We start from the raw sequence: 18,751 nt of genomic DNA on the forward strand, positions 1-18,751 counted from the left end.
TCTTATTTTTCTTCACATCTCCCACTTCAGGTTCTCTTTATCTTATTTTTTCCTTCAGAAAAAAAGTTACTATGTTTTTTTCTACTCCAATTCTTTTTCTTTCTACTTAGCTATTCATATTGGTCTCCTCAGCTGGCCAAGGGAAAAAAGCCAGAACTACTCATTTGCCCTGATAAGTGTTTTCACTCTCCGTGTTTTTGATGATTGGTTGTGCTGTGTGCTTGACTTCTGCAGCAGCTAATAGGTAACTCCTGAATCCAGAGCAGCTTCTGATTCCAAAGGTTGAGAGATACCACTTGATCTCTCATTTCAGAGGTAAGTAACAGCCCTTTAACCAAATTATAGTCCAGCGCAGCATAATTGGACACACTTGTGGTCCTCTACCAACTGGCAACTACAGTTAACTTATGGAGAATAGGAGAGTATGCCTTTTTCAAGGGGAGTTAGTGTCTCTTGTGCTTTAATTTATACAATGTTTGGAATAATCTAGCCTGTTTTCACTGTAGCATAAATTTTTCCATTGCTGCATCCACTCATTATTTCCTAACTCCCTTTTTTAGACTGAAATCGATTACTGCTGTGCTAACACTCTTCACAGTAGTTTTCACTAAAACATTTGGAATTTTTACTTTTGCCTAGTTATCTGGACACTTTTGTCAGTGTCCCTCTAATTAATATAACCAGTATTGCTATAATGTCAGTTACTCTGTGGAATATGTAACTGTTACAGTGACCACTGTATAAATCTGTTCCTTATTGCACTGGTAGCAGTCCAGCAGAGTACTGCCACTAGCACCAACCTTTCCTGTAATTCTGACATCATAGTGAATTCCTCCCCAACTAGCAATAGAAGGTCTTACACGGCTTTTTCTCTGCTTGAATTCTCTGTTTTCTGGATTGTGAAATTATCTTCTGCATAATTCAAGAACCATTTCATGATCTATGTTTAGCAGAATTTGTTACCCAACAGATGTCTGGACAGTTAATGACCTCTGTAAGTACAGCCCTGTGATTTCTTGCTACTGATGGTCCAAGAATTTTTAATCTCTCCTGCTACAAGTTAGCACTAGGGCAGCATGTCACCTCTTACTAAAAAACAAAACCATAAAATGTGGATAAATTTCCCCTTCAGAATTGTTATGCCTAGTCGCAAGTGGTATTTCTCCCTCATTCTCTTTTGAATCTTTATGCTCATGAATGATTGCATATATAAATTCATGTAGTTCCATATTTTTCTGGCCAAAACAAAAGGACATGAATAAAACCTCCTGAAATTAAGCAAAATACAATTTCAAAGAAAAATTATCTATCTCCCCTAAATATGAGTTAGGACACTGCCAGCCTTCAAGTGGAAGAAAGGGTAGATGCCTAGAAAAGTCCATGGGAACAAAGCCTCTCTGACTGCCACTTTTATGCATACGGTAAATGTAGTCTTACAAGCGGATTTGGAGGCACTGGAGCCAGATCATTAGCCCTGGGCAGTGATGTATTTGTTCACAGTATGAAATCATGCTGCAGCTGCACAAGTATTCCCTCTTTTCTCCTCCCCATTCAGATCAGGCTCAAGCCCATCTCTGTATAGGAAAGTTGTTCTAGTTTCTCTTTTTTTCTTTTTTCTTTCCCCTCTCTTTTCTATTATTAGCACTTGGAAGAGGAAAACTATTGAGCAGGATTGTATCAAAGAGGAGGTAAGAGAGTCCCTAACATCTGGCATTCCCCTTGCAGGAGGACAGAGGCAAGGAGTTGAATGCTGATTGAAAGAGGTCCAGTCAGACATCTCTATGGAAGAATTTTTCAAGAGAGTTGTGAAGTCCCTAGAATATAAATCTGCACAGTGGAGAGGATGGCTAATACTTCACTGTGTGCCACTGTGAAGGAGAGAAACTGGATTACCTGCACACAAGTGCTCCTATAACTGTCAGGCTCCTGGCAGCTCATATTTCCTGAATCCCAAGAAGTTTGCTAGATGTTCATTCTATGATTTCTGTGAGTCTATGTCTCAGCAGGTACCTGCTCCTACAGTGGAAGGGTCATTGTGGTCACACTGCTGGATTGGAAGGTACCAAAATCCTGGAGAAAGATTCATCAGCTGGATCTACACTGGTATGATTCAGAGCACTCGGGCACTGCTAGGCAGAGCTCTTAAAACTGAATTGTCAGCATGTTACCTGGCAGTTTTGGAATGTGACTCTTGGCAACCACTCAGAGGGTACCTGGACATGGACTGGAGGACAGCATGGAGCAGGGACCATTTATTTTCCCAAAGGCAGTTTTACCTCTGTCGTGGTTTAAACCCAGCCATGCAGCTCGTTCACTAACTCCCCCCCTTCTTTCCCTCCCCCTACTCCCGGAGGGACGGAGAGGAGAATGGAAAAGAATGCAACTCCCACGGGTTGAGATAAGAACAGTTTAGTAACTAAGGTATAACACAAATCGCTACTGCTACCACCAATAATAACAATGATAAAGAAAATAACAAGGGAAGAGAATACGGTATCTCACCACCAGCCAACCGATAACTCACCCCCCAGTCAGACCAAGCTCTGACCAATACCTCCTCCAACCCTGCAGTCCCCCAGCCCTTCCGGCTAACTCCCAGTTACATCCCAGGCATGACGTGCTGTGGTATGGAATACCTCTTTGGTCAGTTTGGGTCAGGTGTCCTGTCTCTGCTTCCTCCCGGCTTCCCCTCCTCCCTGGCAGAGCATGAGGCTCACAAAGTCCTTGGCCAAACCAAAACATCATTGTTATCAGCTCTGTTCCCGAACCGAAAGTCAAAACACTGCACTGCACCATCTACCAAGAAGGAGAAAAATGACTGCTACTGCTGAACCCAGGACAACATCATCACTCTTGGGGGAAGAAGAAAATGTAGTTCTGTGATGCAGGCTGGGACACTCTGGCTTCAGAACCCAAAGAACAACCTGTGGTCTGTTTAATGAGCTAATATAGCTGGACTCATCCTGTGGCAGGTGCCAAAATTCCCTGGTACAGTTTTAGCCTTAGGCTCTCTAGCCTTAGAGAAAGGCTTCTTTTTTCAGTTTGGTTTTGTGGTGCTGGGTTTTTTAATGTGTTTATGTGCATACCTACCTATGCAGCTTTTCAGATGGAGAAACCTGCTTCCACCACTTACTCATTACAATTTGAGGGTCTTTACATTCTTAATTGCTACCTGTCTTCTCACTTGAACACTTTGGGAGCACTAACATGGCCAGTTCTTACAGTATTTGTCATGGTTCAGTGAAAGATAACTATTGCCCTGGTACCCTCTTATTACTGCAGACTGATCTGCCACACTGAACAAGTTCTTTTAACTTCGGGAGCATCACTTTTGAGCACCTTTATTTTTAACACTTCAACCTGATGGAGAAACTGTTTGAAAACTGTCCTGTGCTCACATGAAGCATATAATACAGAGGTTATTCTGGGGCAGTCAGCTTGAATATCAGGGGCTAATCAAAACTACCAAGAATGCCAGACTCTCTTCTTTTTTTTTATTCTTTTTTTTTTTTCAGTCCTAGACAGGCTGACTTGAGGGTTTCCTTTGTCATCCCCTTTGGAGCTTCCTCATCCACTTTCAGAGATGCAAGATGTACATTTGCCAGTTCCACAGTCTTCAGAGAGGTATTTCTACTGTCTTGACTGATGATAATTTGACACAACGAGGTCACCAAGGTGAGGCCATGACCAAAAAATTGGTTTTCTCCACAAACACGTGTCCTCTTGTCTTTACAGCATTTACTATTTTACAAATAAAGAGTATTTCTCCAACTTTCATGAATTTTCTCATTTGGTAGCTCTCCTGGAGTGTGCCAGGGCTTCCACACCCACTTTTGTCCCGAAGGATGTCTCCCCAAAGCAGCTAAACCTGACTCAGATATGGTTATCCCTTTGAAATCAAAGGGCACTCTGTAGATTATGACTGCAGACATACGGGCCCACTACTGTGCAAGATGTTCAAAGCAATCAGACATTCTGGCTGTTAATCTATGTAGAATAAAAATGGTACTTATCAGGAATGGCCATGAGGTAATTGAGGAACCAAATGCTCCACACCACCATCCACAATAGTGCCCATCTAAATGTGGCATCACTGGGACACATATATACACTCAAAGGCTGAGGAACCTCTTCCTGCGATGATGGCCAGAAATAGCGACTTACCTCCTGAAGTGAACATGACTCATAACATTTGCACAGAATAAGACATGAAAAAGTTTGATTAGATAATGTGGGATTCTTTTTAACTCCACAAACACCCCTATGGTACTGAGTCATAAGTCCCTGTGTACACTGAAACTTCTGCAATTTTGCTTTCAAGCTGACTCTCAGGACTTCCTTGCAGGAACTGTTTCCCACAGAAGAGATGAGTTCAGCCACCCTGCATCAGGAACCACTAGTTTTTAAAGCAATATTTTGTCACAGATTTGAGTCAACAAAAGTTGACAGCTTCAGCGGGGGTATTTTTTTTAAGACTCTCATGCTTATTTTGTACAATATGAAGCTTTTCATGTAGTTGCAGTAAGAGGTAATCTATAATGTGTCTTGACTTAAAGTCAACTGTCCATCTCCAAAAATTTTCTATAGAAAATGCATATTAACATGGCGCTAGAGCTTCATTAGCAATAGCACTGTTAGTACCTTTTTGACCATAAATTGTATCAGACTTTTTTTATAAAATATTTAAAATATTCCTTCATTCCTGATTCTCAGATACTTTCAAAATTAGCAAGCAAAACCCAGTATTTAACAGTTTAATAACAGGTTTTTTTTGTTTGTTTTATTTTCTCTTTGTGTGCTCAGATCATAGAATCACAGACTGGTTTGGGTGGGAAGGGTCCATGAAGATGACCTAGTTCCAACCCCCTGCTATGGGCAGGGACACCTTCCACTAAACCAGGTTGCTCAAAGCCCTGTCCAGCCTGGCCTTGAACCCTGCCAGGGATGGGACAGCCACAGCTTCTCTGGACAACCTGTGCCAGCGCCTCACCACCCTCACAGTAAAAAAATTTCTTCTCATGTTCAATCTAAGCTCACCCATTTTCAGTTTAAAACTTGTCCAGTCACTACAGTCCTTGGTAAAAAGTCTCTCCATCTTTCTTGTAGGCCCTGGTTAGGTACTAGAAAGCTGCAATAAGGTCACCCTGGAGCCTTCTCTTCTCCAGGCTGAACAAGCCCAACTCTCTCAGTGTGTTTCCATACCAGAGGTGCTCCAGCACCCTGAGGACTTTTGTGGCCCTCCTCTGGGCCCACTCAAGCAGGTCCATGTCCCTCTTGTGTTGGGGGCCACAGAGCTGGACACAGTACTGCAGGTGGGGTCTCACCACAGCAGAGGGGCAGGATCACCTCCCTTTACCTGCTGACCATGCTCCTTTGGATGTAGTACTGGATATGGTTGGCTTTCTGGACTGCAAGTGCACACTGCCAGCTTAAGTCCAATTTTTTGTCCACTATTATAGAATAGTTAGGGTTGGAAAGGACCTTAAGATTATCTAGTTCCAATACCCCTGCCATAAGCAGGGACACCTCACACTAAACCATCTCACCCAAGGCCTCACTCAACCTGGCCTTGAACACTGCCAGGGATGGAGAATTCACAACTTCCCTGGGCAACCCATTCCAGTGCCTCACCACCCTTACAGTAAAGAACTTTCTCCTTATATCCATTCTAAACTTCTCCTGTTTAAGTTTTAACCTGTTACCCCTTGTCCTATCACTACAGTCTCTAATGAAGAGTCCATCCCCAGCATCCCTATAGCCCCCCTTCAGACACTGGAAGACTGCTGAGGTCTCCATGCAGCCTTCTCTTCTCCAGGCTGAACAGCTCCAAATTCCTCAGCCTGTCTTCATACAGGAGGTGCTCCAGTCCCCTGATCATCCTCGTGGCCTCCTCTGGACTTGTTCCAACAGTTCCATGTCCTTTTTATGTTGAGGACACCAGAACTGCACACAATACTCCAGGTGAGGTCTCACAAGAGCAGAGTAGAGGGGCAGGATCACCTCCTTTGACCTGCTGGTCACGTTCCTTTTGATGCAGCCCAGGATACGGTTGGCTTTCTGGGCTGTGAGCACACACTGAAGCCGGCTCATGTTCATTTTCTCATCAACCAGCACCCCCAAGTCTTTCTCCACAGGGCTGCTCTGAATCTCTTCTCTGCCCAACCTGTAGCTGTGCCTGGGATTGCTCCGACCCAGGTGTAGGACCTTGCACTTGGCATGGTTAAACCTCATGGGGTTGGCATCAGCCCACCTCAGAAGCGTGTCAAGGTCCCTCTGGATGGCATTCCTTCCCTCCAGCGTATCAACCGAACCACACAGCTTGGTGCCATCGGCAAACTTGCTGAGGGCGCACTCAATCCCACTGTCCTTGTCAGCGACGAAGATGTTAAACAAGACCGGTCCCAACACCGATCCCTGAGGGACACCACTCGTTACTGGTCTCCAGCTGGACATTGAGCCATTGACCACAACTCTTTGTGTGCAGCCATCCAGCCAGTTCTTTATCCACCGAGTGGTCCATCCACCAAATTGATGTCTCTTCAATTTATAGACAAGGATGTCATGCAGAACAGTGTAGAATGCTTTGCACAAGTCCAGGTAGATGACATCTAGATTATCACCAAGACCTTCTCCACAGGGTTGTTCTCAATTCATTCATCCCCCAGTCTGTATGGATATTGGGGTTGTTCCAACCTGGGTGCAGGACCTTGCAGCTGGCCTTGTTGAACTTCATGAGGTTTCAGAAGGTAAAAAGCATTTTGTTCACCTAACAACATTCACTGTAGCCCCATGTATAGTAAAGGTGAGACAAAAAAGGTAGCAGAAAGAGAAAAGTTGTTGAAAGAAAATGTTCCATGATATTCCCTGTTCTTAATTGTATACTTCAGATGAACGAAAAGGAAACCTTTCAAGTGTGTTTTCAAGTCAAAAATGTATTTATTCATGATACTCCATGATTCTTCAATATCATACAGGGAAGGAAGGTTTAGGAAAAAAGAAACAAACAAAAAACAAAACTGAAGTGCTGAAGTCCTGAGGCCTAGAGAAATAGAGGAATAACGAGCTTACAAGAATTAGTGGTCAGAAAGTTCCACCAAGAAAACAACGAATTAAATTACAGAGGGATTTTTACTGCAAATTAGGAGGCCAAAATGCGAGTAATAGCAGGATCAATGAGGACAAAGAAAACAGCAATAAGACTGCATACAATGCTAGAACTGCTTATGGGGCAAAATGTATGAGTTAGGAGTTCTCATTTGCAGCCCACACACTGACACAGCATCACTTTTTTTGTTCTCACATATTCACAGTCAGTTACAAAGCCAACAGCACTTGCATGGAAGCTAAAAATGAGTGTATTCCCCTTCAATAAGGTGGTGCACAGTGATACTGACATGTATATTTCTTAAAGCTAATCTTTTTCTTCACAACTTTGTCCTACAGCGAATTCAAGATGTTTCTGATACGTCCTCATTTTCTGAGTGCCTACGTAAAACAAAATTAATGAAATATAAAACTGTTAGAATGAGCGTATAGGACTTATTAATAGAAACATGATAGGATGTACCATTCATTGTGTGGCCTGTAAATACCTAGAGCAAAATAATGAGCAATGTCTAGATTTGAGGGTGCATTTTTATAACAAGTTTTGTATTTTTAAGCAAGATGGACAAGTGAATTTTCCACAGAACATTTTGGTGCTCTGTGAAGTTTGCTTTTCTATATAAAGAGCTCATCTATATTTGTTTCCCACATGCTTCCAAGAATGATGTAGCATCTGAAATTAAAAATATTTTTCAGTAGCTATCTTATGAAGGCTATCGTTGCAGACAAAACTGAAGAAGGAGAGAAGTGCACAGAAGTACAAGGTTTGAAGGAACTGTAAATCCCATATACTGCAAAGCTGGAAAACATTCTGTTTATGAACAGGCAGGGAAGAAAAGCAAGGGAGAGAATAACGTATTCCACATTCAATGGCTGTTGAGAGGCAGCTCTACTTGTTGCCAAGTGGTTTTACCTTTCTTATGTGATTACCTTTTGTGTATATAAATTCTTCGGGTTTGCAAGGGTGACTGAGGAAGAGGCCTCTGAAGCCAAAATCTGGCTTACTGGTAACAGAGCAGTTTTAAGTTTAAGCACTGAATCAGTCAAAGTGCAGTTTTGCTTCAACACGAGTTCCCCTCTTGCAGAGTAAGAGCAACTGGAATCAGATTACTTAATGGCTCAAAGGGACATATGTTGAATAGTCTGGGCCTAAAATTTAATCACCATAAAATAGTTTTCTTTATTAAAGACTTGTTCTTTGGATTGTTAATATTACTTTTATTATTGTTGAGCACTTTATAAAAAGACTGTATTTCTTAGTATCCATAAAGAGGCCAATCTATTTATTAAATTCTTTTACTCAGTGGCCCCTGTGCTTGCCAGTTTAAGCTGAAAGGTATGAGAGATGTCACTGTGTTGCCAGATCATGTAATGATCATCATTTTGCAGAGAAGTTACAATTACGCCAAAACAGAACATATTTCTGCGCTTCCTGGCCAAAGCATTTCTCCTCCTCTTGTAACAGAAGTAACTTTGCAGACAGGAATACGTAAACACAGGGCTGATAGCATAGCTCGTTATCATTCAGCTCCCTCCTCTCTGGGCCAACCTTTTCACCTGCAGGTCGGGGTTCTCTCCTGCTTGTCTCAATTGCCGCACAAGACGTGATTACCTACATTTTAGTTTGCAAAACTCAGAAGAATCTTACCCTGACATGCCTAAATAAATAAATAAGCAAATAAATAAAATCCGCAAACCAATCAACGAACAAAACAGAAGATGGAGCCAGAGAGTAGCTTTTAAAGCAAATTGCCGGAGAAGATGGGGAATTCAGTTTGCTCCAAATCTTACAGCTTCAAACAAGACTGCAAATAAGGAATTGGAGAAAGCCTTCCAAGACTCTGGGGTGCAGTACGAGGATATCGAAAGTGGCTCCATTGTGTGAATGCATCAGTTTAAACTGCTTCTTCCCAGAGGTCTGTTGTCATCCTGTATGTGAACCCATGAGCCACTGTTACGGCTCATATGCAGGCAGCCTGATTCAGCTGTATCCAAATCGAAGGAGTAAAAGTCAACCCACATCAAGAAAATAAAGGACAAAACTAACATAGGGAAGGATGTTTCATTTACCATGGCAATACGCCAAAAAGCAAAGTAAGAGAAATGACACTAAGAAACAAGATAAGGTAATATTGATATAAAGTAAGCTGAATTTTTCAGCTTGTTTTTCACTCTGCTATGGGTATACTCTTCCAAGAAAGCTCAAATAAACCAAGCATAACATCCTAGTGACCACACACACCAGTTTGGAATTTATATTAACAAGAAAAAGAACCTTTAAATGCTGTCATTTTTGTTATATCCTTCAAAAAGCACATACCAGAGGTACATAATTTAATTCTTAACCCTACAGGTATTTTAAATGCAGAAAAAGAACTGGATAGGCTTGCTTTTCTTGGCTTCAAATTCAGTTACTAAGTCATCTTACTTTCAGTCCTAACAATAGTTTTAATCCATGTGATTTGATCTGAAAGTGGCGACAGAAAAAAAAAACAACAAACAAACAAAAACCTGCTAGGAAGTATTTGTAAGATTTATTTTCTTGACTTTTCTTTTTTTCTTTTTTTTTGGTTATAAGGGAAAGCACTTTTCTAAACTAACCCTAATTTTGCATCAGAATATGTTCGTAAAACTTGATGTCTACAGCAATTCTAACTTTAAATCCTTTTGTCCATCAGTTTTGTCAATATGGGAAAACTGTTGTTTAAAAGTTTTTTGTTTAAATGTGTGTGACAATGATAGATCTTGGTGGTAATTTCAATGCCTTTTCCACCATTATGACATTATTCTTTTAGCCTGTTGGGTGGAATGCATGAGGAAGCTTCAGGTTTCTGTCTCACTTTGAAACCTGTTTCTTCTCTGCTTCCCTTCCTCCTCTCCCCAGGTTTCTGTGCAGTATTTTTTCTTCCCTCAGCCATAGCAAAACTGTTTTGGTGTGCAATAATTTCCCAATCATATTTCCCCCTCTTATAAGGGAAGACCTCAGGTTTGCACACCTGGTAAAGTGATGTACTAAACCTCAGGACACCTATCTGTTATTCAAGTGCCTTCCTGGTCATGCAGAGGAAGTCAGCAGTACAGATAAGCTCTAAAACACGCCCTTATGATTCTTATCTTGACTGGCCACTGCTGGAGTCTTGTATTGTGTTGTCTTCCACCTCCTCCCCTCAAAGGGTAACTTATTTACAAAGATCAAACCTTTATATAAAGCATATATTTCCTTTCAGCATATTGTTATTTGGCTTTGGTCCAGAATACATGCCTACCTTCCAGTGTTTTCCCTCAATGTCTTAAACCTTGAAGGATTAGTCTTGGACCTGAACCTGTTTAAAGATACAGGAAAGACAAGGTTAATGGGGAAATGTAATATGTCTGAACAGGCAACTGAAGAAAATCCAGATAATTTGGGGAATATGCAGGACCTATTTCCAGTCCTGTGAACCACACTTTTGCCTATCAAAGCCACTCATTTTCTCCATTATTTGCTTCCTTAAAGGCACATTTAGCAAAAAGTCTTCTGGGTCTCCCAAGAGCCTGCAGTCACTTGTGTCCAACATACTCTCAGTTTATCTGTCAGCAATGCACAGTGCCTAATCTTGAACAAAAACAACAAGGCCAGCAGACCTTGACAGACTTCAGTTTTATCGTTCTGAAAGCTATAAAGTATATTGATGTCTTCGGAGACTACCTCCCGTATCTCATCTCATCAAGCAGCAAGGCAAACATTTCTATCTGTAGGTCTAACCTAGGACCACAGGATCATCCATAGCAGTAAGAGGATTGGTCTCTGCCTCTTTAGCAACAATTTCCTTCTAAGAATTATAAGAAAGAGATGTTATCTTGTACAATCACACTTCCTGTGGGAAATTGTTTGAGAATGCAGATTCATTTCCTATATGCTATTATACAGCCATTATGTTGTTGACTGGACATTTCCCTCCACAGTAGACTTCTGTACCTCTAATAGTTAAGTTGAGTAAATGTCTTGCTGTGGTCCTGCAGATAATGCTTGTTTGTTTAGCATAACAGAGATTACTATACATTGTGAAAATATAGTTTCTGCCACAAAAAAAAAGAAAAAAAAAAATACTGTATCTTTTCTCTATTGCCTGTATCTACTACGTAAACAACATAAGTGCCAAGTGGGCAGCCAGGATTTGTTCTGTTGCTGACGCTGCTGTGTCACTCCCAGAGAAAAAGTAAACCCCTGATCTTTGAGGGTTTTATACCTTTTTTTTTTTCCCTGCAGAGAAATGTTGCTCATTATCTTATTGTGGGCACATGTAACATTACAACTCACATAATGCTTTCCAATCTGCTTATTACTTCTGCAACGCAAGACAACAGTTCAGACACTGAGCATGATTTTCCAGACTGAGACAGATTATGAAAGTTTGGTGTATACCTCAGGAGGAGTGCTTTTTCACTAGCTTTAGCACAGATTTGGGTATGTTATCTGACCTTCTCGGACCTCAATGAATCCATCAGGAAAAGTGAGCGTAAAGTAACACCTTCTGGAAAATGAGCTGCTGGAAATCTGTTGCATTTCCCTTAGGAATGAGCTGTTGGACAATAAATGACTACTGCCGTCACTCAAGCAGCCCTGCCGCACTACAAACCTCCTACCAACAGCCCCTGCCGGCCACAAGGCTTGCACTGACCGCCACCTCTGTCCAAACTGGCCCTGTGTCTTATGCGCCCATTTTCAACACTGAATACTGAAGTTTACATAGAAATTGTGCAACTGTGTAAACGTTGTTTGATGCAGAAAACGCTACACAAAGTTTAGTACAGCGAGATCCTATGGTCTAATGCAGCACCAGAAATCCCACCTCTACCTCACATGCCGACCTTCAGACCCCAAGATAAGCTCAGGCTGGAAAAAGCAGTGTAAACACCCCTTTCTTTCGCAAAAGGGTGCGCAGCGACTTGACTACGGGACGGACACCACACAGCCTCACCGTGCCAATCGAGGAGCATTAGGCAGTCGCCATAAGCGGGACACGTTTACCTGGCTGCCCCCTGAGGCGTGCCCGCGCCCAGCCCGGACAGCCGCTGGGAGGGCGGTCATTGAAGGAGGTGTGTGTTTAAGCCCCGTTCTGATCGGAGGGTTTCCTCAGCTAGGACACCACAACCCAACACAACGAGATGGCGGCGGGCTGCCGCCATTTTCCCCCCCCTCCGGCCACCGCGCCCCGCCCCGCCCCGCCCGCCCCAGCCCAGACCGGCTCGGGGGCGGTGCCGCCGCCGCTGCTTTGGTTCCTGCTTCCGAGGGAGCCCGCGGCGGCGCCCGGCTCAGCCAGGTCTCCTCTCCTCTTCTCTCCGGCTCGGCTAGTGCGGGCCGCCTTCCCCGGCAGCAGCCTCCTCCGGCCGTTCAGCGGCGTCTGCCCGCTGGCCCCACGAGGCCCATGGCGGCGGAGCCTCAGCCCAAGGCGCTGACTCGCAAGCCCCTCCTGCTCCATAAAGTGGAGGGCTCGCAGGAGGTGGTGAACATGGCAGCGATAGTGCCCAAGGAGGATGGGGTCATCAGCGTCTCCGAGGACAGGTACCGGGGATCGGGGGTCTGCAGGTCCTGTGGGGCTGTGGTGGTGGCTGTCGTCTCCCACCATCACTTGTCTGTGATGGTGGTGGTGATGGGCCACCACCAACACCGAGGAGTGATGGTGGGATGTGGCAGGTCCTGCGGTGATGGTCAATGACCAGTGATGATGGTGGTGACAGACCACCACTGTTGCTGATGTGGCTTTAACTCCATCAACAGACTGCAGGCAAGAGCCAGGGTCATGGTGGTCCAGCATAGGGACATGGCTTAAGACAGCCACATCGAGTCCTGCAGGAGAAGGAGCTCGGGGGTCTCACCTTGGTGTCTGTCTTCTCCTCCACTGCAGCATGGGTCAGGGCAGTGAGTGGGCTGGAGCGCTGCTGAAACTTGCAGGACTCGAGTGACTTTTCTTAACCAGGTTAAAATGGGATTTGAGATCACCTGCATTACAAAGATTTCTGGGGAGGCTGTGGAGGTCTTTGACCTTGCCTAAAGATTGTGGTGGCTTCAGCTAGAACAGTAGTTTTGGTTCCTGATTCCCCTCTCCAGACATTTCTTGGTAATTGTTTAAAAATACCATGTATCAGTGATAAGATCTTGGAGTTAAATCTCTTGTTGTAAAGCTGCCAAAGAGGAGAATGTCTTCAGGCCGTTTAACTGGGCTGTGCGAGGTCTGAGGCTGCCCAGCCGCGGCCCTGTCTCTTCTGAAAGAGCTCAAACTCAATGTAGCCCTGCAGCTGGAGCTTCAAAACTCTGTCCTGAAGGTGTTTTCCTTTAAAGTAGGAGCGTTTTTTTTTTCTTTCCAGGGACCATAAATAGTTATTCTAAGCAGTTTCTTTGCAACTCAGGTGTAACCTGTGTCCCAGCTTGAAAGACAAAGGTTGTCCACTGTGTGAATATGCTTTGATTCTTAAGGCTGGGGTTTTATTCTGGTCTGTTTCTTTTGGATGCCTGCATCCTGCAGCTGCTTTTATGTCTCCACTGGTTTTCTGGAAAACTGTCAGTATTTCTTTCATCTTGTCTTTGTCCTCACTGTGAGTTAGTTTTCAGCTAGTTGTCAAAAATGTGCAAGTTTAAGATCATTTCAGTTCATCTAAGCTGTGGACTCCAAGTGAACTTTCATGCCTTATAGAAAGAGGAACTGAGCTGCTTCAAACAAGTACACTGTCAAAAAGCAGTTTTGCATTAGTATGTGCTCATGATTTTATTGTCTTTACGTTTTTTATGTGTTTGTTGTGAAAGCTAAATAAAACTTGAGTTTGTTTTGGCTCACTGTAGCTGTTACGCTTATTCAGTCAATTCTGTTTATCTGTAAGAAAGTATTCCTGAAATTAATTTGCTCTCATATAGATTCTCTCAGTCTGTCTCTCCCCCACCATAGACAAAATACATAGCTTCTGCTGTTTTAGAACGTATGAGTTGCTGAAAACAGGTTGATGCTCCAAGTTTATAATTATACATACAGAAAGGGATTGATCAGAGGTCTTTGTTTCACTAGTAACTGTCATGTCAGGTTCAAGTAACAAGTGGTAAAGCAGAAAACGGTGTTTTAACACTTAGTGTGAAAACTGGTGATGCTCACCAGTTCATGAGCATCACCCTTTCCTTTCCTGTCCCAGAGTAAACCCTGGGTGCATGTCAGTTAGGTCCTGCTTGCTGATGAAGCTGGGTAAATAAATCTGTTTCTAGATGTGCTGCTAGATATCTAAAGTTTTGATGATGATGCAGAATAGCTCTGCAGATGTTAAAATACTGTAGTAAATCTGGAGGTTCCCAGGCTGTTTTCTGTTTGAAGGTGCTAACCAGGTAATTTGCCTGCTTGTGGGGCTGGTTTGCAGTGTTTTCATGATGCTACAAGCTATAGTCATGCCTTTTATTTCTTTAGGTATGAAGATGTTAATTGATAGCTTTTTTTTTTTTTTTTTCATTTTCTACCTACATTAGCATTTTAATTGTAATTAAAAGGTTGAGAGTATGTATCTTATTTGGAAAGAATAGCAGGTTGGAAGTCAAACTTGGAGGTTTCAGGATACCCGTGGTGGAAGCATAATTTACCAGACTTTCAATATTTGTGGCTTATGATTAGGTTTGTGCAGATCCTTGTGGTGCCTTTTCCTGCTTGGACCTGCCTTCTAATGTTAGTGTTGATGTAGTTGTTTAATAGCCTTGGAATGTGGAGGGCTTTTAGAGATTCCCGAAAACTGTAAAAGACAGTTACGGAGATGCTGTCTGCCTCTTTACTTGTTAATCGAGTGAGTTTTGGTCCTGCTTCCCAGCCTGTGACATGTACTGTTCATATGAGAGAAATGTTCTGAAATTTCTGCAGAGAACTTCAACAGGAAAAACTTGCCATCTCCAGTGCTTGCTCTTCAGGCTGGGGAAGATGGGTCTTCAGGAGATGAAGAGGAACGAGTTCTCCATTGGTTTGCTGGCTAATGGCTGAACATATATCATTGTCAAAGTTGCTAGTAGTCTTAATAGTCACAACAACTGTACCACTGTAGAGATTTTCTTTAGTGCACAATGTGGCTGTATACCTATAAGCCCTCCAAAGCAGAGGCTGTCTCTGTTCTCTATTTTGTGTGGTACAAGTGGTTTTAAAAGACACAGAAGTGGTTTCAGCTATAGCTTGCAGAGATAGTCATGCATTATATAGCCCTGAATTATTGTATTTGTAGCACATACATGCACATATTTTGAGAAAGAAAATGAGTAATAGTAGAGTGTGTGGCCATTCCTCTAATGGCTGGGGGGGGGGGGCGGGGAATGAATCTCGGAGTGGGATTTACATATTTAGCTAGTTTTTTCTAACCTTTACATAACCTGCAGGGTTGGAGTTTCTTTTCAGTGTGCATCACCCATATGTTTTACATACTTATTCTTCTAAGAAAAAGGGGTGCACCTGTCTAGGCAGGTGAGAGTTAAGTTATCCAGTAATGTATAAATCTGATGCAGGAGGGGTGTAAGAAAGAAATTACTAGCTTTCATCCATGGTCTTTCACCTGCCAGCAAACATCGGAATTAACAGGCACATATATCCAAATATGTAGCGTCTTGAGTGATCCATAGCATTTCATGGCCTGGGTGCTATATGTGAAGCTCAAGTGCGATTTTCCTTACATGTGCAGGTGGCCCTAAGCTGTCATCAGCTTCCTGTGCATTAAAAAGCATTTCAAAGTCACTGAGCATCCTTGTCTTGTGTTGCCTTCAGAGGGAGATGTGGGTGTTGGGCATATCTGAAAACTAGGTCACTGGCATGTCAAGTTCAGACATGCCTAACTCCATGCTCCAGAGAAAATTTAGTGTCACTAATCTCACCTGAACATGGGGATGCAGTGGAAGAAGAGCACTGACTCACCCAGCTTTCAGTGCAAGCAGTTCTGCGTGGTGTTGCCACACTTCTATATTTCTCAAGAGCCTGCCAGTGATGTGAGGGCTAATTCAGCTGGGTGTCTTGATGTGCTGATCATGTGTCACTGTGCAAGACTGGCAGGAGGGAGGTAGGTGTCATGTGTATTTTGACACTAGCCATCTTTTTTTCCACTAACTATGTTGTAGGTGAGGAAAACTTAGACATATGCTTGTGTAGGCAACTTTCCTGGTAGCTATGAACTCTGGTCTGTGCCACAACAGTGGCAAATGTGTATTTTGACACTAGCCATCTTTTTTTCCACTAACTATGTTGTAGGTGAGGAAAACTTAGACATACGCTTGTGTAGGCAACTTTCCTGGTAGTTATGAACTCTGGTGTATGCACTCTTATGGATGGGTTCTGTGCTCACTTAAATGCTGCAGACCTTGGAAATATAGGTGTTGAAGTCAAGAACTGTTCTTAAAGTATCCACAGAAGGTAAAAGCTTTTGTAAGCAACTGGAAATTGTCCAAGTCCTTTCTTTTTTAAAAACCAAGCATTCTTCTCTCCTGAAAGGTGACAAAATGCAGGAGAAAATATTTATGCCATAGAAATTATTTTATATATATATATTAATAATGGAAGAGAGACCTTTGTCTTCTCCATTACCTTGTACCACATATTAAGTTCCTTTTGAACTGAGATGTCTCTGCTTCTTTGTATCGATAGCTGTATAAACAGTAAGCCCAGACTGTTTGTCATTTACATTCATATTAGTGTCTTCATCTAACATAAAGAAAACTGTGCAGAGCTTGTTGCTAGGTTTGGTTTACAGTTTGAGGGCTTCAAATGCAGATGTGGTTTTTAAATGTTGATTAAGCTGTTGTCCAGGGATTGTCTGTGGGGCATGCTAACTAGCAGGATTTTTAGGGGGTGCAAAAACCGAATGACCATCTTGTGTAGGTGAAATCTCAACTTTTCTAAACTAATGGTGAACTAGGAATGGGAACGTGCATATGTGACGAGAAACGTAAGGGCTGTCTTTGGTGTCCTGCTGGCATACCTTCTAGTGTGGACAAGTGTGATCTTTCCACCCTTAAACATATCAAAAGCAATCTTTTGCTCTTTGTCGTTTTCTTGTCCACATCCAGTATGTAAAGTGTATAGGAACATAATTCATGCCTGTGAAATATCTCTAATGGAAAGATGGAATTCTTCACTCAGTGCTGCATCCAGGTAGGATGCAAGGAACGGCAGACCCTTGGGAATTTCTGGGTTTTCTTTCTCCTGTGGTGGAGTGGTAGAAAGTGACTCCTTTGCCCAGCAGTATGGTTGCAGTATAGGTCTGTAATTCTCATCTGAGCACAGGGTTATGTTACCGATGGCCACTCTGCTTTGTGTGTGGCTGCAGAACTGATTTTGTTGCTGTCTGTGCATGTTTACCAGTCTAAGCCTGCAGGTTTCACACCCAGGTTATTGGCACCATGAAGGTGTGCATGCTCTTCACAGGTGTGAAAAGACTTGTCACTGCCTGGAGGTTCTTTAAATTTTGATAAAAACATCAGTCACCAACAAGATTGTTGAAAGGAAATGAAGGAACTCTACATTAACAGCGCAAAGGCTTGTAAGAGACTTATTGCTGTAAATGCAACTTGTTTGCTCTGGATTTTTTAAAATTAATTGTGTGTGTTGCAACTTGATGACTGTGTTAGAAATAAAGCTCAGGGTGGAGGTTAGTGTTGGCTGCTTGAGTGAGAGAAGTGGATGCTGGCCAGAGGTTTGAGAGAAAACAAGAGGTCCAAAAGCTGTTGGAATCAGAAATTGTTGCAGATGTTAAAACGTAACTGTTCCTGGTTTGACTAACATGTATCCTGTTGAGATGCCAAAATCCTGGGACTAGCACATAAAATGTTTTGCTGAGTACTTGTTGAGGATCATAAGCTCTACTTAGTCACTTGTGGGAGACTTGTCATGTATTTTTTTAACCCTCTGTGGCACTTTGACCCACCAGGAGATACCAGAGCTTGTGTAACCTTTGCATTGTGATGCTCTCCCCTGAGTGCTTAGTATCATTTAAAGATTTAAAGCACAACCCTTAGTCTTGTCTTCCTGATTTGAGCCATCCATGATCTATGCTAGATCATGCAGGTCAGTGCACAAATTGGTGTAACTCCTGTAGTTGTATTAAGTTCACGTCTTAACTGCGAAAATGTGGTAGAACATGGCTTGGACCACAGCTTGTACAGATTCACTTTCAGCTGCACAGTTAGGCATCAAAGTAAAGTTGAACATAAGGTGCTTGAGTATTTAGAGTCGGAGATGCAGTGGTTTTTACTTACTTCTCTGGTTTAGGGATTATTCATTTCTATAAAGGTCTAGATGCATGTATCTTATCTTACAAGCTTTATTTGGAGTAAGAAAACCTACTTAATATGCCTTCTGTTTGCCTTATGGTAGCTTCTTTTTCTGCCAGTTGCTGAACAATGCTTGAATTGCAGTAAGTTTTGAGATGCTGAATCCATCTCCCACATTACCTAGTTCTCGTTTTATTTCTTGTTTTCCCTGACTCCATTTTAAATGCATTGGCATCTGCTTGCACAGAAACTGCATCTCTCATCAGCATGTCTCATGTCTGTCAGGCTTGGTGACCTTCCCCTGCAGTCTCTCCAGTTCTACAGCTGAACAATGCTCCTTGCCAAGAGGAGACTGCACAATGCCACCACTGTGTGTGCTCTGCAGCCCCTGGAAGAAAA

At 42.7% G+C, this 18,751-nt stretch overlaps 1 protein-coding gene across 1 annotated transcript in view; it reads left to right on the top strand.

Annotated features, from left to right (window-relative positions):
- Positions 1–12,431: 12,431 nt before the first annotated feature.
- Positions 12,432–18,751, top strand: part of WDFY2 (WD repeat and FYVE domain containing 2) — a 66,223-nt gene continuing 59,903 nt past the window's right edge. Inside the window, exon 1 of the mRNA XM_061457416.1 lies at positions 12,432–12,649. Within this exon, the coding sequence (XP_061313400.1) occupies positions 12,513–12,649 (137 nt within the window). The 5' untranslated portion in view covers positions 12,432–12,512. The remainder of the gene's footprint in view (positions 12,650–18,751) is intronic.

This window comes from Pezoporus flaviventris, unplaced genomic scaffold (genome assembly GCF_033815535.1).
Source record: "Pezoporus flaviventris isolate CSIRO_AGI_PZ_B2104156 unplaced genomic scaffold, CSIRO_AGI_Pfla_v1 ptg000025l, whole genome shotgun sequence".
Lineage (NCBI taxonomy): Eukaryota > Metazoa > Chordata > Aves > Psittaciformes > Psittacidae > Pezoporus > Pezoporus flaviventris.